Genomic DNA, 24,920 nt, shown 5'->3' on the forward strand with positions numbered 1-24,920 from the left:
GGCAACCCACCCTTCTTTGACTACATTAAAAAAAAAGAAATTTATGAGCGCTATAGGACAGCTACTTTTTAGTTTCGTGATAAAAATGTCTGCAAGGTTATCCATAGTCTGTTAACCACACAGACATTTTTTTTTAAAAACTCTCTTTAGAATTATGGTAATCGTGGGGGAACTTCCGGTGACGTCACCCGGTATGGACGGCTGCTAGAGGAGCTCCTGAAACCCGCGGGTTATATAGCGAAAAAACCCTTATTTAAACTCAAAATTTCCGGATGAAATTAGTCCCCTCGGATAGATAAACAGAAGGGGAATGTCCAAAGCAAAAAAAAACGAACAACCAGGCTGTTTCCAAATTTTTTTCACCGTCTCAACGAGGGAAAGAAAGCACCATGAATCCCCAAGATGGCGGCGGACCGCATGGCGCTACCTCCCAATCTGGGAAAAAGACCCAGCCGAGAGAAAACCCCTCTACAAGCCCAGAACATGCAATAACCAGGGCATATTTGGAGGAACTGATGGCTGGAATGGCTGCTACTCTCAAAACCTCCTTCCAAACGGAATTGCGGTCTGCAGTGAGCGACATAAGGAGAGAAATCTCAGGGCTAACAGAAAAGACCACTACCCTAGAGAACAAGCTCTCCGAATCCCTACAAAGGCAGGGAGAGGCAGAAGAAGAGATCAGCCGCCTGGGTGAAGAGATCTCCCTCCTCAAAGAAGGCATGGAGGAACAAGAAAATCGTGACCGGCGACAGAACATTCGTGTGAGGAATGTTCCAGAGTCAGTCACGCAAGAACAGATCCGGCCTTACCTCCTGGAGCTCTTCAATCTGGTCTGCGGGGAGATGGAGGAAAGGGAGATGGAAATGGACAGGGCCCATCGTGCGTTAGGACCCAAGTCTGATGATCCAAAACGAAGAAGGGATATCATAATAAAAATGCATAAATACACCTCCAAAGAGAAAATCATTTCAGCATGCCGAGACATGGGAGAAATAACTTTCCAAAACGAGACCTTGCAAGTATACAACGACTTGTCAAAAGCAACAAGAGACCGCAGACGGGAGCTAAAGCCGCTGACTAACTTGCTCCGTGAGAAAGGAATACAGGCATACCCCGCATTAACGTACGCAATGGGACCGGAGCATGTATGTAAAGCGAAAATGTACTTAAAGTGAAGCACTACTTTTTCCCACTTATCAATACATGTACTGTACTGCAATCGTCATATACATGCATAACTGATGTAAATAACGCTTTTGTAACAGGCTCTATAGTCTCCCCACTTGCGCACAGCTTCGGTACAGGTAGGGAGCCGGTATTGCTGTTCAGGACGTGCTGACAGGCGCATGCGCGAGCTGCCGTTTGCCTATTGGGCGACATGTACTTACTCGCGAGTGTACTTAAAGTGAGTGTCCTTAAACCGGGGTATGCCTGTACAGTACAGATGGGGCTTTCCGTTTAAAATCTCGGTGAACAGGAATGGAAAGTTCCTGTCCATGAAGTACCCCGCGGACATGGCCCCATTTGCAAAGGCCTTGGGCCTAACCCCTCCACAAGCATGGCTACCAGGCAACCTGTCATCTGGAGACGCCGCAGGAGACCCGCCCCGGACATCGGAGAGGATCGCGGCCCAGCATTCCAGAGACAAGCAGTAACAGCCGCCACCGCACCCAAACAACACCCCCCTACGTGATCCCGAGGGAGAGGGGAGACCCATAACTACATTGGAGGGCACCCCATCGGACCGGAGCAGTACCTGGAGAGTAGCCGTCGACTTCCGGAGCAAGACGACACTGGACACCGCTCCCCACATTGGACCACGTGTCACCTACTCCCGCGATGGCACCGGAGCTGTTCCCGTCAGCCGCCTTGAAATCCTGGTACACACCCGACTCGACCGGATGGAACAGGATCGTGGTTTCCCCAATGCCAGTATGCGAGGAGAGCCTGGTCCCCGGCCTTGCTCTGCTATGCCCCGACCTCCAGTCTTTCTGGTTAGTCCGCGGGGGTGTTCACCCCCCCCCCTCCAGCCAGTCGCCCCGGTCCCACGGGATGGTTTTTCTGGCCCACGGGGGGGGGGGGGTACGGCCCATCAACGAGTAAGCCGCAGAGCCCGAACCGACAAAAAACGCACTAACTCAAGAGACGGAGGACAACTGTGGCCCCGGGGAACCGGACCACCCGATTTGACTTAAGGGACGCAAAAACACAAATTGAGGTTTGGCGCCCTGGAGGCCGTGAGTAACATAATAAAATGTTATATTACAGAAGGTACCCCACGCCCCCCCCCCCCTGTTTCTGCCTTAACCCAAGCACATAGCCCCCCCTCCTTCACACGTACCCGCTTCCCCCCGCACACCTCCACACCCCCCCCCCCCACCCTTGTCCCCCATCCCCCTCCCCAAGCCCCCACCCTCCCCCTTACCCCCAAAACCCAGGACCATAGCATATGGGAGTGATATATATAAACCCATGAATCACTAATCTGCGCAATACCCAATAAATTAACAAATTTGTAAACTGATTTTACAGGTCGCAGTATGAAAAATAGCCCTAGTCATCCTCCCCTTCTCCCCCCTCCCCCCCCCCCACACCTTTACTAGCAAATCCACTGATCGCCAAACGGCTTACAATACAAATGTGAAACAGAGATGCATGATAACGGTACTGTATAAAAGCCGAGAAGTGTATACAATGTGTGAAATGCCCCTATGCCTCCCCTTATACTTCCCCCCTCTGGAACGACACCCAGAGGAAGTAAATGTACATAAGAAAGCCATAAGTATCCTTGCTGATCTCTAAACAGCATATAGTATACTTATTGCACAGAGTGATATAACAGATGCAACATACAAAACCGTGAAATGCCTGTACTGTTTGAAGTGTGCCGTTACCCTCCCCCCCCCCCCCCCACTCCCACCCACCCCCTCTCCCCCCCCCCCTCCGGAGCTATATAAAAGTTGAGAAGTGTATGCAATGTGTGATATGCACCCATGCCTTCCCTTGGAACAGCAACCAGAGGAAGCAAGGATATATAAGGAAACTAAATGTGCCTTAGCCGATTTCCAGACAGTATATAGTATACTTATTGTATAGAGTGGTATAAGAGATGCAACATACAAAAATGTCAAATGCCTGTACTGTTTGAAATGTTCCGTCAACCCCACGCCCCCCCTCCTCCCCCCCCTCACCCCCCCACCCCACCACCCCCCACCACCCCCCCCACCCCCCCACCCCCCTCCCCCCCGGTGCTATATAAAAGCTGAGAAGTGTATGCAATGTGTGATATGCACCTATGCCTCCCCTTGGAACAGTACCCAGAGGAAGCAAAGGTATATAAGGAAACTAAATGTGCCTTGGCTGATTTCCAGACAGTATATAGTATACTTATTGTATAGAGTGGTATAATAGATGCAGCATACAAAAATGTGAAATGCCTGTACTGTTGGAAATGCTCCGTCAAACCCCCCCCCCCCCCCAAAAAAAAAAACTTGCAACTCCCATACCTACAGAGATATAAACTAGACTCAGACTTACTGGATCAGGGCCTCTCAAATGGGAAAGATGAGGCCTTATGGTACTTTCTAAAAAAGAACCCAAATGGCTAGCCAAACCACAATTAAATTTACCTCACTCAATGTAAAGGGCCTCCAGAATAACCGAAAAAGGAGACTAGCACTCCAAGATATGAAAAGATCAGGGGGGGACATCATATTTCTACAGGAGACCCACTTCACATCACAAGACCCCCCAAATTTATTCAAAAATTGTTCCCAATGTGTTTTTTCGTATCATTTACTAGTAAAAAAAGGGGTGTAGCTGTCCTGATCAGACAGGGCACCCCATTCAATCATATCAAAACAACTGCGGACCCAGAGGGTAGATTTCTAGTGGTATATGGCTCCTTAGCGGGCTCAGCGATCGCTCTTATCAATGTGTATGCCCCAAACGAGAACCAAACCGAATTCTTAAAGAAAGTTCTCGAGGGCATAGACCCGGGATATCTGTCATCGATGATAGTGGGAGGGGACCTAAACATGGTCCTCAACCCTACCGAGGACAGATCAACCACAATGGGTCCCCCCCGTACAACCCCCTCCCAGATCACAGGGAAAAGGTTTAGGGGAATCTTGAGCGAGTTTTCACTGGTGGACATTTGGAGAACCCAACATCAGGGCCAGAGAGACTATACTTTCTACTCAGCACCTCACCAGACCTACTCTCGAATAGACCACTTTCTGGCCACAAAAAATGTGGTGGTGGCAACAACTGACTCCGACATAGGACCGATTACATGGTCTGATCATGCCCCGATTACCATAACCTTGACAACACCCTTTGAAAAGACAATAAATTACTCATGGAGGCTAAATGATTCACTACTCAACCATCCTGAGATAGAAAGAGAGATCAGAGCTGCCATTCGAGACTACTTTTTTTTAAACTCAGGATCCGTCTCCTCACCAGCGATCCTGTGGGAAGCCCATAAGGCAACCATTAGAGGGAAATTCATCTCCATCGCATCCCACAGGACAAAAGCCCGCCAAAAACTAATAAAGGAGCTCACGGATGATATCAAAATAATAGAACAAACTCATAAAGCTAACCCCTCAAAAAAAATATATAAAACATTGACAACAGCTAGAGCAAAACTTAGACAAATCCAGCTGGAGGATGTTGAGAAAGCCCTCAAATGGACCAACCAACAATATTATGATAAAGGAAACAAGGCAGATAGACTTCTAGCGACTAAATTAAGAGGGGTGCATAAACGGTCCCAAATCACGGCGATCAAGAGTAGGTCTGGTGAGATACAACATAGTGACAACAAAATAGCAGCCGAATTTACAAAATTTTACACCGAACTTTATAACTTAAGATCCAAAAATGGCCGCCCTGAATCAGTAGCATCCGAATTAATAGCGCAATACTTAGATAAATGTCAGCTCCCCACACTAACGGAGGAGGAAAACACAGTCCTCAATGCTGAGATCTCAAAAGAGGAACTGGAAGAGGCGGTCAAATCACTAAAAATCACTAAGTCTCCTGACCCAGATGGCTTCACTAATGTCTACTATAAGAGATTCTTGCCAGTACTATCCACGCATCTCCTAAGAATATTTAACGATTTCATGGAAGGAAATCAAATCCCTACGTCAATGTCCCTGGCCACCCTGGCCATAATACACAAAGAAGGCAGGGACCCGATGCAATGTGGAAGCTACCGTCCAATCTCCCTGCTTAATTGTGATCTCAAACTATATAGCAAAATACTCGCAAATAGATTGAATCCCATTTTACCAAGATTAATAGATAAAGATCAAGTAGGATTCGTAGCAGGCAGACAGGCCTCGGACAATACTCGAAAGATAATTGACATTATTGAACATGTCCATCTCACAGGGACCAAAGCACTACTCCTTAGCTTGGACGCAGAGAAGGCGTTCGATAGAATAGACTGGCTATTCATGGACCATGTTATGCGCAAATTCGGTTTCAAAGACACATATCTAGAAGGAGTCCGTAGATTATATCAAAACCCATCTGCAACAGTAAAACTACCAGGGGGCAGTAACCAGAGATTTGAGATCACTAATGGAACTCGACAGGGATGCCCCCTATCTCCTCTTCTCTTTGCACTAACCATAGAACCCCTGGCAGCGGCAATAAGAACCAATAGAGACATCAAAGGAATAGAAATTGGACACAGGCAGCACAAAATATCACTATTCGCAGATGATGTCATTTTAACCCTGACGCAACCTCAAATATCCCTACCTAACCTCCAAAAAGAACTCCGAGATTTTGGAGATATATCAGGCTATAAAATCAATAACGATAAATCGGAAGCACTAAATTTAAGCCTGCCAGAGCCAGAGGTGAAACTCCTCAAATTAAACTTTAATTACCATTGGAGCTCCTTGAGTATCAAATATCTGGGAGTAAAGATAACGAGGAACTACCAATCCCTATATCAACAAAATTACCCGACCCTGTTCCGAAAAATCAAACAAGACCTAGCGAAATGGGGAGGATATCAAATATCATGGATCGGGAGAATGATCTCGGTTAAAATGAACATACTCCCCAGATTATTATATTATTTCCAGACGCTCCCGGTCCACATCCCTGGCTCAGAATTAAAGAATATACAAAAACTAATCTTCCACTTCATTTGGCAGGGTAAGAAACCCAGAATCGCTAGGACAGTTCTCTTGGCATCAAGGGGAAGAGGAGGACTTGGTGTCCCAGACATCACAAAATACTACCTAGCCGCACAATTGCGACAGGTGGTAGTCTGGAACGCCAACCCAAACCAATACTGTTGGTTAGATATAGAATCATATTACGCCGGGACGCCTTCACTACCAGCTTGCCTTTGGTCCCTGAGCAGGGAAGACATGCAGAATAGTAAACTTAAGTTAGGCCCAATGAGACACACATGGGAGACCTGGACGAAATGCAAATATAAATTTAAGCTCACTTCACCCCAATCCCAACTCAACCAATTCACAAAAATCCGAAATTCCCTCCTGGTTGTGAGCCCAGACAATTAGACCAATTCAAAGCTAAAAATATAAGAGCGATCGCTGACCTCCTGAGCTTTGAGGAGTTCCTGAGTTATCAAAGACTACAAACCAAATATGAAATAGTAAGATTGGACGTGTTTAAATATCTACAAATTCGGCACTTTATACAAACCCTATCACCAACGTTGAAATTTTCCCCTCTCACAAGTTTTGAGCGGCTCTGTAGAGAAACAGGCCACCAGAAAGGTCTTATAACGCAAATTTACGCAGAACTGGAAAGGGCCACAGAACCCCCAACACACGACTATATGCTGCATTGGGCAGCAGAATTCGGAACAGTTATAGACCGAGAGGATTGGGAAAGAATTTGGGAAACTGCCTCAGGAACTTCCATATGTACCACAATCAAAGAAAATATATATAAAATACTGTTCCGCTGGTATCTTACCCCAGTTAGAATAAATCAAATCTACCCCCAGGCGTCCGATCTATGCTGGAGAGGTTGCGGTCAAAAGGGGGACATGGCACACATTTGGTGGACATGTCCGGAAATTCATAAATACTGGGGAACCACTCAAAAATTAATAGAAGAGGTCACCGGCCTCAAAATCCCTATTGACCCGCTGACCTACCTGTTGGCCAGGCCCTTAGAAGATGTGGACCGACCAACAGGTAAATTAATCTCCTTCATCCTAACAGCGGCTAGATGTGCAGTGGCGGCCGCCTGGAAGAAAGTGTCTCCCCCCTCAAAACAAACGATAAAAAATAGGATACAAGAGGTAATGAATATGGAGAAACTATCGGCCTTTTTGAAAAGATCCACGGACTCCTTTAATAAAACATGGGATCCGTGGCTAACCCATATGGCACCCCCACGCCTCTAACCCATAAATGAAAAGTAAAAAGAAAGAGTCTAGAGACTCTAATAGAAATAGTCTGAGGACACGATAAGCAACAGGTATCCCCCCCCTCCCCCCCTCCCCACCCTCCCTTCTCCCCCTTTCCATACTCTTTGTCTCTGTTTCCATACTCGCGCCCCCCTCATAGCCCCAGGAGGGTCAGGGGGGCGATGAGCTTTCCTCTTTCTTTCTGGTTTCTTTAACCAAAAAATGGAGAAAACTTGTATTAGGCTGTATTAACATGTATGACATGTACAATGTGAAATACGTATTTGCCTAATAAAATTTTTTGGAAAAAAAAGAATTATGGTAATCGTATTTCTTTTTTACATCTTACGTTCTCACTCTAGAAAGTCTGACTGTTTTCTGTTCTTTGTTAAAATAAGACATTATTTAAATTCAGTGTGAAGTTTAAATGCATTATGTATGAGTTACAACAGGAACAAGTCAACTGAAGTAATTTTTAACCTTTTGCTGCTCAAGGAGCTTTATGGCAGTTAGGAAATCACCTGCCCCTCTAGGAAAGGTGTGCGTGTCTATATATAAATATATATGTATTCATCGCTACAGTGCCTTAAAATTCAAATTGTTTCATTTTGCAGTTTGTTGCTGGTCCTTCTGGAAGTAGAGAAAAAAAGACTGTGCTGCCATCTAATTGGTTTAAGTGTCCTATTCAGTAGAGCTATAGGAGGCCTTGTGAGTTGTGGTTATCCAGACTTGAAAATGGACAAAATTCATCTACTACCTTGGCTCTTCTAAGTGGGCTCTTATGGAATTTAAAAAAACCTTAATTTAATGGCAAGCACTACTTGGCCCACCTGGTCTGCCTGTTTTCCAACTGTTGTAATACCTCAGACCCTATTTGATCTTTAGTTTTCTTTCTACAACCTCTGTTCTGAGGCTATTCTCCAAATCCACCACCCTTTCCATGAAGTTCTAGCTCAGATCTCCCCTGAGCCTCCCAACCTCCAACTTCAGAGCTTGACCTGTTGCTCTATCACTCCCCTTTCTATGAAATATGCTTCCCTCTTGTACTTTATTGAAACAATTTATATATTTGAAAGTTTTTCTCCAAGTTGTACACTTTGTCTTTCCTTTGTCTCGGTTCCCCTCCGCTTTTCAACACCATGTTGTCACGACATTACCTGCTTATTGTTTCCTTTTGATGAAGGTTTGGTGTCCAGCAGTTGGGGGTGATCAAGTTAGTGCCACATCTATGCACCTTGTTTGGAGATTCCAACTCCCAGGTAAGCATCCTATTCCAAATAAAATGTGTGTATGAACTTGTTTATTTCATTACGGGATGTTATTTGTGATACAAAAGATAAGAGCTGTGTGACATAATGGTCTGAAGAACTCATTATAGTTCACTAATAGGTATTCTCTGCTGCTTATAAATATAAAATAATACTGGGTTGCCACAGTAGTGCCATTTTAGTTCCGAACCCTAACAAATGTCTGGCCAAAGGTGGTACTGTATTTGCTGACACTTCTTGTTTTTAGTGTTTTTGTTGGGAAATACATTTTTTGTACCAATTAACTTTTGATGCATCAGTGGTCCTGCTTTGAAGTATTTTTATGATCTTTAATCTTTCAAGTTCTCATTTACTTACGGTTGGAATGAAGATTACCCAACCCAAAAAAGTATATTTTACTGTTTTGGCATAAATATATATTTGATGTTTTAGAAAGTCATGGAATAAAGCTTTAAAGCATTAACCAAGCTTTACTTGGCTTTTCTCGGTTCTATGAATATAGGTTCTGATTTCCAAATCTAATCATTTCTGTTGGCCCTTTTTTAGGAATGGCACAGGTGTGACCCATTTATGCAGTTCCAAGTACGGACATCTATAGGGTGGGGCAACTTAGAAAGGCTGGAGTTTTTGTTGTTTTTTTAGCAAATTAAAATATCACTTGTGAGCACATTCATGTCTCCGACAGGTCTGCAATTCTGCTTTTCATCATTATCCCCTTGCATATACAGTGCTTCCACTGTAGCAATGGATTCTGGGAAATGACATGCAAAGGAGCCCAGTGTCACCTTTTGCTTAAAATCCATTTTGACATGGACCACTATGCCTTCCGCATTACACAGCTTGTCAGCACAGCATGGGTTAAAGAAGTACATAACTACTAAACCTACCCACAGACAGGGATTTTTTTTTAAAGCAAACCCCAGACTTTATCTGAATGGAAGAGCTTTCTGTTATGTTCCTTGTGATGTGTGGCTTGTACTCTCCACACAAGCAGGTACATGTATAGCCATGGCACCCTAGTGCTGAATCCATTTTTTCACACAGGTTTAAAATGAGAAATCCTATGTAAATCCTCTCTGCTGTTTGCATGTTTCTACCACTCCTCTCGACTTTCTTGATTTATAGGAAAGAACAGGAGTCTAGGGCTGCATGTGGACTTGGAGTGTGATTTTTGATCTGGATTAGTGAAGAATGAATTCATACAGTTTCACAGTTTTTAATGCATTTAGCATCATGTCTATGGAAGCAAAAAAACAAGGTGTGCTGTGAAACGTACAGTATGTGTCGGTGAGTCAACATTTTTATTTTTGTCCCTAGGTGCGGGATACTGCAATTCTAGCTATCGTGCAAATTTATAGACATGTGGGTGAAAAAGTGAGAGACGATCTCAGCAATAGAGGCCTTTCTGCAGGAAAGTAAGTAATATGACATGGTGGACTAGTGCAATGGTATGTTCATAAGAGGATACACATAAAATAGCATTAACCTTTCCCTTATGTTTCTGCTAACATATCTTTATGATTTACTTGCTGTGTCTATAAGTAAGTAATGTATCTTTGAAAGACACATTTGAACTTGAATATATCATGAACAGTATAGCCACAAGTGGTACATGGGTTACCGGGGGCCAAGTGAATATGAAATTATTTATGGGACGACAAACTAATTTATACACAGATATACAGATCACCTTATTTTTTTTTTTTTTGCAAGAAGTCAGACTTTTGTTTGTTACTTTTTTTTCCCCGTGAGTTACCTTTTATAATGTGTAGAGCTGAGTTCCGTTCTCTCTCTTCATTGTTTAAATCTCTGGGCCCTTAGATTATTAAAGCTGCAGTTCAGTCTTTTTTCTTTTTTTTTAATTTATTTTTTTACTTTAATAGTTTCATGTGGGCAATCTCTAATTACCTAAAGAACTGCATAGCTGCCGGTCAATTCGTTCTCCGTCTATTGATCAGCAAAGTTTGGCAACATCTTTAAATATGGGGAATGTAAATCGTTGCTATAGGAACAAGCATGCTTGTTAAAATAGAATACAAGAAAATTGGTCTTTCAAAGTTGTTTTTTTTAAAACAGAAAATGCTAAAAGTATTTTTTCTTACTACAGAACTGATTAAAAAAAACACACATGCAGGATATTGCCTGAACTGCAGCTTTAATGCAGCTTGGGAAATAACATACTTACTACATACTGTAGTTACATAGTAGATGAGGTTGAAAAGTCATACGTCCATAAAGAGCAACCTACTGTATGCTAAATTTAGACGACAGATGCTTTATCCTTTATTTTTACTTAAAGTATATTGAGCCAGAGGAAGGCAAACCTAAAACCCCAGTGAAATATCATCTAATGATCTCTCGTAAGGGAAAAATAAATGTGTGTACTTTGATCACCTACCTGTGTTCCCCTCTGCCATTGAACCTTTTGTCAAGTGGCTTTCCCATGACATTAGATCAAGGGTGCGCAAACTGGGGGAGCAAGCTTTTCCAGGGGGGCGTGGAGGTTGTAGACGCCCAGCGCTCTTCTCCAAGGTATTTAAATTAAATGCCGGGGGATCATGTGAGGCCTCGGCAACTTTCCCTACCTTGTCTTCGGCAACGCGGCATCAAAAATGCTGCAGGTTTATGTGACCCCACCGCATCATTTGACACCGAAGACAGGGTAAGGGTGGGGTGGGTGGGGGTATGCAGACAGGCAGACTGAAAAGTTTGCACACCACGGCATTAGATGGTCCTCTTTAGGCTAAAGATTGAGGCAGTTAGTCTCCAAAAAGTGGATTCTGGCAACAAAGAATGAGGGATAACCTTCCATTCAAGTGTTTAATGAGGAACAAAAAAATTAAGGTTGACCATCTTTTTGGAAAGGTATACAGGGATATACCACATAAGTAAACATGCGAAGGATGTTGATCCTGGAAGAAATCTGATTCATTTAGTCAGAGAGAAATATTTTTTTGCCGCTTATGAGACATCATTGGATGATGTTTCACTGGGGTTTTTGTTTTTGCATTTTTCTGCATCAAAATACTGTATATACAAATATAGGATGAGTATCTGTCATCTAAATGTAACATAGGTAGAACTAAATTGACATGCTGTATGTCTTTATTCAACCTCATCTACTATGTAACTCTAAATGTGAGTGTGCTCACTTCTCTATTACTATATTTTAATACAGAAGATTTATCAAAAGCTGAGAAAACCTCCATAGAGAGCAGATATGATAACTATTTACTAATGTATTCAGGGTCAATAGAAGGAACTTTCAAAAGAACTATTCATCCCACGGGCAATACAAAGGACTCGGGACCATCCCTTAAGGTTAGAGGAAAGGAGATTTCACCAGCAACAAAGGAAATGGATATTTACAGTAAGGGCAGTTAAAATATGGAATTCATTACACATGGAGACTGTGATGGCAGATACAATAGATATGTTCAAAAAAATGTTGGACATCTTTTTAGAAAAGAAAGGTATACAGGGATATACCAAATAAGTAAACATGGGAAGAATGTTGATCCATGGAGTAATCTGATATATTTGGAGTCAAGAAGGAGGAGGTTTGTTTGCCTTCCTCTGGATCAAAGTACTGTAAATACAAATATAAGATAAATATCTGTCTAAATATAGCATAAGTTGAACTCTTTGGACGTATCTTTGTTTGCAACTTCAGCAACTATGTAACACCCATAAATTGTGTATGTATAATTAATCAATTTTGGCTATGATGTCTTCCTAAAATTAAGGAAGTCTCCATTCCTATAGCATAAAATAATAAAATGTGATATTGCTACTTCTGTAACATATATAACATTTGCTTGAAGTTTGCACACAGATAATTTATGTGCAGTCTGTTTTCGTGTGCTCTGCCATTCAAGTAATTTGATTGCTGTATATTTCACCAAGGGACACTAGGTGGCAATAGCTTTGAGCTACTTTAGTCCAATGCAGAAATATCTGCTCTTTCTGGACTCCCTCGTTACGTAACAAGGATTGAAACCGTGCCAGATTAGCAAACACAAGAGATCACGTCACCCACTGGGAGGGAAAAAAAAGAATACAAGAGAAGAGCTGAATTTCTTTGACACAGCCAGGAAGCTAAATCGTCTGAGGCTAATTTCAAGATAGAGTATTTCTGATGAAGTTCTGCGTCTCTGAACGGTCAAGAAGATTGATGGGGTTAGGTGGAATCCTGAGCAATATATAGAAGACCCTTTCTTATGTACTTCATTCAAGGCAAGCAAAGGCACATCAATCATGTTTTATTTGATGCTTTTATTTCTCAGAATTTGAGTATTCAGGGGGTGGGGTACATTATGTTCCTGTTAGGGCCTAAGGGGCCTGCAATGTTTTGCAACATCAATGTACTGTATTGCTTAATGTACCGATAGGCTAATCCTATTTCACTATCCGCAACGTCATGGCTATATCAGTGCTGCAGTGTTGATGCCTGTGGTTGCTTTAAGTACTTGCAGAAAAGCATAACTGGGGTCTAAAGGCAGCTTTGAGCGAAGGGAGGAGTAATGTGGCTGAATGGAGTTGAATTGCACCAAATATTTGAGTGATTTAGGAAACTGAGTAACAGAGGCAGGAGTAACATTGTGGTTACAACACAGGCCTTTATAGTGGGAAAACTAGTTTGTTGTGTGACCTTGGGCAAGTCGCTTGATCTCTGGAGAAGGGAAAAATAGATTGTGAGCTCCTGGGGCCAAAGATTTTTGGAGATATATAATGTACACAATTGAAGCACTTTTTAAAGATTGCTTATAACACCTGCTGTTCTTGCTTGTATTCAGCAGTAAAAATGTGTTGGATTATTGACGTGCTATTTTTTAAAAGGTACCCAGGGAAAAAATGTGTTGTGATTTCTCTTTTTCTCATTGGCTGGCTACTCTAATAAGCTTTTTGTGTGTGGTTTTGTAGCTGGATGTAAACACCTAAAAAAAAAAAAATGCTTTCGTTATTTGTCTTATTTAAAGATCTAATCGTTTTTAATTGAAAAAATAAAAATAAAATAATACTTGCTCCATTTTTTTTCCCCCTGGAGCAAAAAACACACTGGTTTGTGCAATAAATACCGTGCTTGTTGGTAGCGACTAACGAAAGGGCGTTTCAATAATTTGTAGTGATCAGCTTTGAGTTAAAATGTAGGTCGTATTTAGACGTTTTCCTGCAATATATACAGCATTTACATCAATTTCTTCATGCTAACTAAAGGAGTGTTTCACAATAAAGTCTTACATATCATTAGGCTGGAAATGTCAAAGCAATACAATGGGAGACTGCATTTTAAATGGGCTACGTCAATATCTCCTAAATAGATTAAAATGATTGCACATTTCAATAATGTTGCGTGGATAAAGAGTGAGCTTCTTTCAGGTGTCAACTATTGGTAGAGAGTTCTTTAAATGACTGAGAATTGAATGTGGAGCTTATGTCATGCAAAGTTGTAGTATGTGTTCTGTGATATTAGTTATTGTGCTTTTTCTCTGTTCGCTTTTCAAATGAAGGCTTACAGTTTAAGCCTTCATTTTAAAGTCTGTTAAATATATTGTGCTTAATCTTTTGTAAACATATATGTATTATGAGATGAAGTGGTAGCGGTGTCACATGGCATGTTTACATTATTGAAAGTGTTTTTTGTTTATTGAAACTCCAGTAAACGTTATGAAGTCTGATTAGTGATGAACAGTGTTTTTGATCTAGGGCCAGAATTTACTAAATCGCACTAATCCGTAGCGCATGTGATTAACCTCTAATATGTGCTAAGCATTAGCACCTTTTAGTACGTGTAAATCTAGGCCTTATTGTTTTCTCATTTGCATTGAAGAGGCTTATGTAATAAACACCAGGTATTTTGCAGCCTGTGAAATGGCATTTTTTTAATTTGAATCTGTACTTCACTTTACACAGAAGCCATCAAAACGACAGACGTTCCTTCCTCAGATGTTCATTATAGTTGTACTAATTTGAGCCTCTTCTTGTCCTACATAAATATTCTTTGCTGTCTGATACCTTCAGTGGACACCAAAACCCTAAAATCATGTCACCCACGTGGTCCTAAAGGTTCTAGAATCTGGTATCCCAAGCAGACGAGCTGGAAACCTAAATAAATAATGCCACACATTTTTTTGGCCACTTAGAGCAACAATAGTTACAGAATACATTTGGGCGATTTTTTTTCTTTTTGAAAGAAAGCAAAAACTGCAGTTTTCTTTTTTAAATTCAACATCAAGTAGGAAGTTAGTACAACATTGCTAATGAATTAATGAGCAGTTTTCAATCAAGCAGGAGATAAAGATCCAGAATAGTCCCAGCTTCATTAGTTCTTTAATTAACTATTAATTGTTATATAAGCATTTCATGAGACAACATTCGTTCAGGTCATTTGTATGTTATCTTCACTTTGAATGCACACTTCAAACTCTCCGAAGCTTCTTAGAAAACATAAAAAGAAACTGCATTTGAGCACACCACTAATTACATCTGCCCATGCTTAATGCCATCTTCACACATTAAGAGGAAAAACGATGGTTCTAGACAGGTCAATAAGCATGGTGTTGTATGTTTATATTTTACTAAGCCGAAAAGTCTTCGGTGAGATTATAGAGCATTAAAAGATACTTATTACATTATACAGCGAAGTTCTTTTGCAAAGCCTCAACCATGAAATGCAGAGTTTGCATTTGAAATTACACAAACAACAAAATTAAACCTAAATATACCATTACTATGAAATATTTAACTCCGATTTATTATTTTAAAATGGTTATTGTTTATTGGCTTTAGAAAACTAAAGGCCACACTGTGTATACTTTTAACCAAGCATTCACAGTTGACGGTCTAGAAACATATAGGGAATGAAGGGAGACCACTCATCCAGCTTATACCGGGAGGAGGGAGGGAGGATGATCTTCGGATTGGGTACCGCCCGGTTCCAGAGATATTTATAGTTTTTTCGTGCGGGCTCTGACACACAAAAGACCTACAGATGTGGCCAGGGAATATAAATATGGCTGCTAGTGTCACCAATAGAAATCTGTGATGTCCTATCCTGATGTTGTTACAGCTTTTATATGCGCTCTGAGGGACCCCTTTTTTTGACCCCTTGATCCATGTATGAGTAAAAAAAAAATGTATCAGGGAATGCTTAAGATATGTTTACTAGCTTTTCAAAAGCATGGCCAAAATCTTAGATATTCAGTAGTACAACATAGATGCATAGATGAAGTTGAAAAATAGACATATGTCCATCGAGTTCAACCTATGTTAAATTTAGACGACAAATACTTATTCTATATTTATACTTGCTGTATATTGATCCAGAGGAAGGCAAACAAAAAAACCTTAGTGAAATATCCAATGATAACTCATAAGAGGAAAAATAAATTCCTTCCTGACTCCAAATATTGGCAATCAGATTACTCCCTGGATCAACATCCTTCCCGTGTTTGTTTATTTGGTATATCCATGTATACCTTTTCATTCTAAAAAAAGATGTACAAACTTTTTTTTTTTTAAAGATATTGTATCTGCCATCAGTCTCCATGGGTAATGAATTCCATATTTTAACTGCCCTTACTGTAAAGAACCTTTTCCTTTGTTGGTGGTGAAATCTCCTTTTTTCCAGCCTTAAGGGATGACCCTGTGTTGTTTTTACGGCCCCTGTGGTACCGATAATGTTTATACTTATCCAGAAATAGAAATATAGATACATATATAATGTATTCACCTATATGACTATTTGCTGTCTTATAAGAATTAACTAGGGAGATTATATGTCTAACCTTATCCCGACAATAGAAATATAGATGGATTTATAACGTATTCATTTATAAAAGTATTGCTGGCTTTTAAGAATTAATATAATACTATGGGCAAAGCTATTATTTTAAGGAAATAGATGTGTAGATCCACACATGCACACCCTGGTTTATGAAAGTTTACTGACACGATAGAGAGACTTTAAATCAAATAAACAGCAATTTATTAGAACAGCAACAAAATATAACAATTACACGGTTATACTAATTATACTTCCTTATAAGGTTTGTACTTATTACAGGCCTAACGAAACAATGCAATATAGTTCTTCCTATCTAAACATACATTGATGTAAAACACACACACACATACAGGTAAACCCCGTTATAGCGCGGTCCTCTGGGTCCACCCGAGACCACCGCGTTAGTAACGGGATCGCGAAAAAACAAAATGGCCGCCGCAAAAAAAGTAATTAAATGGCCGCCGCTTAAGTGCTACCGCGTCCGCCGGATGGAAAGCTGAGAACTCTCCCAGCGTTCCCAGAGCCGGTGGGGCTGCGGCAACCACACAAAGCTTAAGGCATTGTGCTACTCAAATAGCTCGAGAGGACGGACTGCAAACATGGCCACACCTGCTGGTCCCATTCTGTGAATGGGAGCAATTCAAGCTGGCCAAATCTGGTTAGAACAGTGCGTGCTGACAGGGGTCTGTATACTAGCCCTTGGCGTGAGAACTGCCAGCAGCTGCAGAGCTGCGAGAGGCGATAGGGGCCTTTGCCATGGTCCTGGTATGGAGTTCAGCAGAGGATGCTTGCTGGATCGTGGGGGGCAAGTCCCTTCAGGGAGAGACAGGCAGCCTACATCCACATCTCACGAGCCGCACACACGGTGCACGCGCACGTGAGGGGTGTCTGATCGAGATTCTGGCTTCACGCTCTCTGGTGTCTTTGTCAACTGCCGGGAGAGACCAGGGGAGCAGTGTGGACGATTCACTCGCTAAGCAGGACGCAAAGGAACTGTATGAAGCCGGCGAGAAGAAGTGGATTTGAGAAGGGGATTACAGTGAGTAGGGAGGGGGGTTACTGTTTGAGCAGGGGGGGTATTTTGTGAGCTGGTGTGTACTTTGAGCAAGGGGGGGCTGTGAGCAGGGGGAGATACTGTGAGAGAGGGGGGGTGGTACAGAAAGCAAGGGGGGTACTTTGTGAGCTGGTGTGTACTTTGAGCAAGGGGGGGCTGTGAGCAGGGGGGGGATACTGTGAGAGAGGGGGGATACTGTGAGAGAGGGGGGGGAATGTTTTGTCCCAATTTATGCCCACCCCAAAAAAAAAAAATTAAAAATAATTTAAAAAAAACGGGAGCCACGTGAAAACCGCGTTATAACGGGTCGCGCTATCACGGGGTTTACCTGTGTATATATATATATATATATATATACATTTACAAATACACAAGAATTATGATCATAATTACCTTCTCTGATGTATTGGAATTCGAATAGGTATCTGAGGTCGGTCTGTCTGTCTGTGGTTTAAATGTGTTTCTAAACCCATAACTGAACATGTGGGAGGTTCTGATTGGTTGAAGAAATATGCTTAAACTAAATTGTGTGTTTCTCTTTGAAGTTGATGGGAATTCCTAGAAATACCTTATCTATCATATGATGGGTATAACTGGTGGACAGGACACAATACTGATAAGGAAAACAGCAGCGGTTTCCCCTGGGGTCTAAATGTTTATTCAGGAAACACAAGTAGTCTTGTTTATTAACACAAAATAATGTTTATTGTCAGGGTGTGAAGTAAATAAACCTTTTGTCAATTTCTCTCACTTCTTGAATGTGTATCCTGGTGCAGATACAGTATCTACTTCAAAAGACAGTTTGAGTATCTCTCAGAAAAGCAATTCTCTTGGGTAACAGTCGTCCCCTTGTGGCCATGAAGACCAATTTACTTGGTCACACCTTTGAGAGCAATTGCTTATGCCTAATTTTCATTAACATACTATGTGTGTCCTTCCTATCTAATAAATTGTGCAAATTTATTGATGGTTATCTATATGTACAGTACATCAAATACAGGAATATAGTTTTCAGGATTGGGACCATCCGGCTCACTGTCCACGAGGAAATCCTCCTTAAAGACAGGAATCGGGGTAATCACTGTGTTCCTGATGGTAGTTGACTCAGTAGAGGAGAATAGGAGTTCTCACAGAGACAGGCGTTTTTCCTGTATCTACCTTTCTGGAATCTTGATTAACATATCCTCTGGGTCTATTGTTATTGAACAATCCCCTGTGGCCTGTGCATCAATTATTTCCCACTATTATTTAAGGAGAGAGATGTGTAGATGTGTTTCCTATTGGAACACATATCTACACGTGTTCCAATAGGAAACACATCTACACATCTATCTCCTTAAATAATAGTTTTTGCCCATATTATTATATTAATTCTAATAAGCCAGCAATACTCTTATAGATGAATACGTTATAAATCCATCTGTATTTCTATTGTCTGGATAAGGTTAGACGTATAGTCTCCCTAGTTAATTCTTATAAGCCAGCAATACTCAGATGAATATAAATACATCTATATTTCTATTTCTGGATAAGCATAAACATTATCGGTAAAACCTTGGGATGAATAGTTCTTTTGGAAGCTCCTTGTATTGTCCCCGAATATATTTGTACATGGGTAAAAAACAAATCTTAAGAAACCTCTTCTGTTTTTCAGGTTACAAACAATATTTTCAAAGTTTGATGAAGTGAGAAATTCCAGTAGCATGATTCTAAACTACAGCAATGGTAAGTATGTAACAACTATGATTGTGTAGCCCAAGGGGGCGCGCAAGATTTTCAGGGGGGAGGTGGGGGTATGGCGGTTACAGAGGTCCCACGGTCTTCCCCAAGGCATTTAAATGAAATGCCGAGCGATCGTGCGAGACATCTGTAACTAATTTACATTGGCTTCCAGCGACGCGTCATTGTAACCCTGCGTCATTTGGGGTCACGCCATGGCAAGATGACATCACAACGTGACGTCACATGACCCACATCGAGATTTGATGCCGAGCGGGGAGGGGTGAGGGACATGAGCCGGGGAGGAGAGCAGAAAGGGGGTCGCAGGGGGAAAAGTTTGCACTCCCCTGGTGTAGCCCCACCATATGAATTTGTTGCAGTTTATATTAACTCAAAATATTTATTATTTCTTTTAAAGAGCCGTATATTTCTACACATTCTCGGTATTGCTGTACAATTGGTAAACCTGAAGTTCTGAATGCGTGTATTTCTCCTGTAAAACGCTTGCTTACTACGCCCTACAGCTGTAACAGACATTATTGCATCCGTTGGCGAGCTATTACACGTGTTAAGGCAGCGGTGCGCAAACTGGGGGGCGCTGAATTTTATGGTGGGGGTGGCGGCGCGGGCGGTTGCAGAGGCCCCGCGCTCTTCCACAAGGCATTTAATTTAGCAATTCAGTACATTGTTGTGCCGTGTCGCAATGGCAACGCGGAGTAAAATTACGCCATGACAACGGGGTCATGTGACATCACCCCCGGTGTCATTTGACGCCGGTCAAAAAGTATGGGGGGGGCAAGTACCTGGGGGAAGAGGTAGGGGGTGGGGCGTAGCTCAAAACGTTTGCTCTCCCCTGCGTTAAGGCACTAATTGGTGCATTGCGGTATGGAAATTGCGGGGTTGCCAACTTGCGGCTCCATTGAATTGTATTGCAAATTGCGGAATAACACAAATCGCCTAACAAAACTCCTGTGTGTGTGTGTGTGTGTGTGTGTGTTCTGTATCCAGTGGTATTCTGAATTTTCTGTGACCAGTAAAGCTCTTTGTTCAGATGCTGATTGAAACGGTTTGTCCAACATAATGGCAGCTCTAAATGTCCCAGGGGCCAATAGGAAGTCATTACGTAATTCACTGTGGCTTCCTACTGGCCAGTGTGACTGGGACATTTAAACTTCACAGGGATACCGGTAGCACCTACGGAGGTAAGGATCTCTGGAAGCAGGGGGTCCCCAGAGCTGAAGTTAAAACAGTTAAGTTACAGAGAACTGTTAGGTAAATAAAGCGACAGCTTCTGCTCAGCTAATTGGTTGTATATAATTATTAATGGGAGGGGAGCATACTTGGATGAAAAACAGAAAAAAGGTATCCCTATAAAGCTTGCACTCAACCTCTTAAAAAGAACTTTATTTTTCTAAAAGAGGTGAAAATTCACCTTCACTAAATAGTATTTTATTGTTTTTATTCGCACAATTTTATATCTTTAAAACCTATATTCCAATAAGCTTATCAGATTAGTCTCATCTGTAAACGAGACTAATTTGACAATTTTGCCTTTTGTAATTTGTAGGGTATATCTCAGTTCTCATACGCATTTGTAAATGAAGTGTACTAAAATGAAAAGAATAGTGTAATACCAAGTGAATCACCAAGTTTAAGTACATAAATAAAGTGCATTATAAAGGTGCAGACATATATATCGTTGTATATGTTTAGTGGTAAGTTGTAGTGTAAAATATTAATAAAGTAATTGCAACCTTGCGTTTTTTGTGATTACAATGTGTATATTCTATGATTGTCAGATTTTTTTTTTTTTAGCTGCCTAATTTGACTTGAAGATGTTTAAACAACTCTGGCAGCTAAGTCAAGCAAATTTTGTAAATAAAGAAATAACCCTCTTCAGGTGCATAATAATTCAGCTCAGACTTAAACATGAGGCCCAATTAGTAACACACAGTGGAATTGTAAAGTACAAACTATCAGCCATGATAAAATCTGACCGCAAAGTATCAGTCTAAAACATCTGGCAAGTGATTTTGTGTTGCCTACTTCTAATTTTATGTTTTTGGTAGACAAAAGGAGCATTATTAGTATAACAGTATAAGATTCAATGACCCAATGTAATTTTGCCTCTGCCCTAGAAAATTAACATGGTTCTTTTTATATTTTGTAATGATACTTGTCAACATACGGAAAGCAGCAATCTTTCCCCCTCCCCTCTCTCTCTAAAAATACATTTGTGGGATTTTTTGTTTGCATTTTTTATACAGAATCCGATCCGGGATTCAGCGTTTCTAGTCTTTTGGGAAATCAATATGGCAGCTCTCCAAACCTCATTCCCATTGACCAATAGGAAGCTGCAACATCACGAAAACATGACATTGTGGCTTCCTATTGGATGACCCTGACAGACATCTTTGATTTTTATTTGTATTTTACCGGCACCTAAGAAGGTAAGCGTCTTGGGAACAGTGGGGTCCATAGAGCCAAGAATAGTCCAGCTCTAATTATGGAGGGGGTGGTGGGGAGAGGGCTAGGATCCAGAAATGGGGACTATTCATTTTTCACAGGATTCAAATAGGGGTAGATATTATTTAATAGGCACCTGAATCTTCATAAGGAAGTCAGTTAGTATTAAATTGCATAATTGACATTGCATATATAATAATCATTATTATTATTTATAATGTTTTCTTTTTGCCTGGAACATGGTATGTCCCTTGAACGGCTGTATTCAGAAAATGTACTGGTGTAGATGGACTATAATGACACTTCTCCCATGTAAAAAATACATTCTGAAAATGAATGACGACTTTTTTTTAAGAATGAATCCGTTTTCCCAACAGCACAGTAAGATTCCTTCTATCACATTCAATATTAAGAAGTCTTGTTGATCTATGAAGTTAATGTCCGTTTCATAGATATTTTTTCTGTCATCCATTTAACATATTGACAGAATCTACAATCAGTTCTTTTGCATTACACCCATTACCTATAAATCAAGGAGAAATGTTTTGAGGACCAATAGATGCCCTGATGCTACTACTGAGAACATTTCCTTTAAAAACCTCTGACATTATTTTTATTTTGTCAAAAGGGGAGGATGCATAATGCATCTTCAGTGCAGGAGGAACTGAAAATCACAAGATGTGGGAGACTTGAATTGTAGGCCTTTAAAAAAAAAAAATCCATTTCTCTCCTCACAAGGCAAGGCTCTCTTTCAGCAGACACAGGTGTTTTCCAAACCTCTCCTCATGACTCGCGGTCACACCAGGTTTCTCAGTCAACCACTTAACATTCTATAAGTATGAAAAAAAGTGCGTTCACCTGGATGCAAGTGCATTGGTTATTCCCAAAACGTGGTGTGACCGTGGATCACGAGGAGAGGTTTGGAAAAGACTGTTAGAGATCGACCCACTAGTCCGTCCAGTGCTCTCTTCTCTCCCAACTGGCCTCATTCCTGGGAATCCCCATGTTCCCATCCCATCTTTGTGCTGCTCTTACCCTGGTAACACTTCTCTCCTCTATCCTTTTCCTTCACCACTTACCTTACACCGTAAGCACTCCTTTCGCCAAATCACCACCTTCACCCTACTCTCGTCTTTATTTTGCCCTTTCCCCCTACTCCCTTTCTCTCCTTCATACATATTTTCCATTTGAACTTTTCCCAACCTCTCTTCAAATTTCTCAAACTCTCCATTTCCTTCCATTCATGTTTGTAAATCACAAATAAAATTCAAGAATACTGCAATAAGAAACATATTTCATAGTGATTCATTTTCAAGAGTTATAATCTAGCATTTGCAATTTGCAGCACCACTGTGTATTCATCTTGCCAACATTATGAATCAGAATTGTTAACATTTTTGCACTTTTACTTTGTACTTTCCTAAACGCTTATGGGTGTGGGCTGAAGCCTTAGAGGAGCTATTGGCACAGTATGGTCTCAGATTGAAAGAGTGTATTGCTTCAAAACCTGTTTCTTGTATGTATTTAATCCTAACATGCTCTAAGAAAGTTGTGTTCCTCTCTCTTATCCACTAAAACAGAGGAATAATAAAAAATAATAATAAAAAAAAAAAAAGGACTAGTGCCCAGATTTACTAAATGACCCAAGGCCTTAAGGCATCTTGCAGCCCATTCAAATGACGGTCATTACACGGTGGCACTGTTTGGTGAACCCAGCCCTGTATGTCAGCCTGTCCTATAAAATGTGCAGATTTAAAATAAATGAATTACTGCTGTTACGTGTGCAATTTTTAAATTACCGCGGCCTTCTTTTCTTAATATATATATATATATATATATATATATATATATATATATATATATATATATATATATATATACACATACACAGTGTTCGACAATTAATGCTAACTTCTCGCCCGTGGCGAGTGGATTTTGGCTGCTGGCGAGCCGTGCTGCGGCTCTAAGAATTCCCCCTGCTCGCGCCAATTTTTAAAAATAAATAAATAATCCCCCTCCCTGATTCGTGTGACGCGGGGAAGAGGGCCGGCTGGCAGCTCTGGGTCAGTCCCACCCCCCCCTGCCCCTGATCCCCGCTTGCTGCTCGGGGCGGGAGGTAGGCTGGGGGGGTCCCGCTGCTGCTGCTCAGGCGCTTCCCCTCCGTCCCACGGCTGCTGCTGCCCAGGCGCTTCCCCTCCGTCCCACACTCTGGTAATGGGAGCGGGGAAGCAGGCTGGCAGCTCTGGCTGCATCCTGGGCATGCGCACACGAACGCGGGGGGGGGGGGGGGCGGGAGGTAGGCTGGGGGGGGTCCCGCGGCTGCTGTTGCCCAGGCGCTTCCCCTCCGTCCCACTGCTGCTGCTGCCCAGGCGCTTCCCCTCCGTCCCACGCTCTGGTAATGGGAGCGGGGAAGCAGGCTGGCAGCAGCCTGCGCAGGCGAACACGGGGGGCTGGGGGGGGGGGTCCCGCTGCTGCTGCTGCTGCCCAGGCGCTTCCCCTCCGTCCCACGCTCTTTTTGCACACGCGTGGGGAAGCAGGCTGGCAGCTCTCCCGTCGCCATGGCTGCAGCCTGCACACGCGCATGCGGGGGAGAGGGGCACGTTTCTCCGGCCACGTTTCTCCGGCCACGTTCCTCTGGCCACTTTCCTCTGGCCACGTTCCTCATGGAGCGGTTGGTTTGGCCGTGCGGCTGGCCTCTGCTGGCCTCCGCTGGCCCCCGATCCTCCCGCCTGGCTGCCCAACCCCCGCGCATGTCGGCTCGACCTCCCGCCTGCTTGTCGGGTTGCCCGACCCCCCCCCACCCCCCGATTGGCTGCCGACCCTCAGCTGGCATGTGGAGGACAAGGCCTGGATGAACAGGTGGGCCACCTCCCTTCCAATCAATACCCACCCAGTGTGTGTGTCTGTGTGTGTTTGTGTGTGTGTCTGTGTGTGTGTCTGTGTGAGTGTCTGTGTGAGTGTCTGTGTGTGTGTGTGTGTCTGTGTGAGTGTCTGTGTGTGTGTGTGTGTCTGTGTTTGTGTCTGTGTGTCGCCCTCGCCCTGTGTCGCCCTCGCCCTGTGTCGCCTTTGCCCTGTGTCGCCCTCGCCCTCTCTCGCCCTCGCCCTCTCTCGCCCTCTCTCTCTTACCCTGTCACCCTCTCTCTTACCCTGTCACCCTCTCTCTTACCCTGTCGCCCTCGCCCCCTCTCTCTCTCGCCCTCTCTCTCTCTC

The 24,920-nt window shown here is 42.4% G+C and overlaps 1 protein-coding gene across 2 annotated transcripts in view; it reads left to right on the forward strand.

The window, feature by feature from the left end:
- Positions 1 to 10,013: 10,013 nt before the first annotated feature.
- CLASP2 (cytoplasmic linker associated protein 2) overlaps positions 10,014 to 24,920 on the forward strand; it is a 245,503-nt gene continuing 230,596 nt past the window's right edge. Inside the window, exons 1-2 of one of the 2 annotated variants that reach the window (XM_075586316.1) lie at positions 10,014 to 10,100; positions 19,180 to 19,250. In XM_075586316.1, the coding sequence (XP_075442431.1) occupies positions 19,229 to 19,250 (22 nt within the window). In that variant the 5' untranslated portion in view covers positions 10,014 to 10,100; positions 19,180 to 19,228. Of the gene's footprint in view, positions 10,101 to 12,688; positions 12,922 to 19,179; positions 19,251 to 24,920 lie in introns of those variants that run through there. The other variant, XM_075586315.1, reaches the window with a different exon arrangement.

The sequence above is a fragment of the Ascaphus truei genome, chromosome 2, assembly GCF_040206685.1.
Source record: "Ascaphus truei isolate aAscTru1 chromosome 2, aAscTru1.hap1, whole genome shotgun sequence".
NCBI lineage: Eukaryota > Metazoa > Chordata > Amphibia > Anura > Ascaphidae > Ascaphus > Ascaphus truei.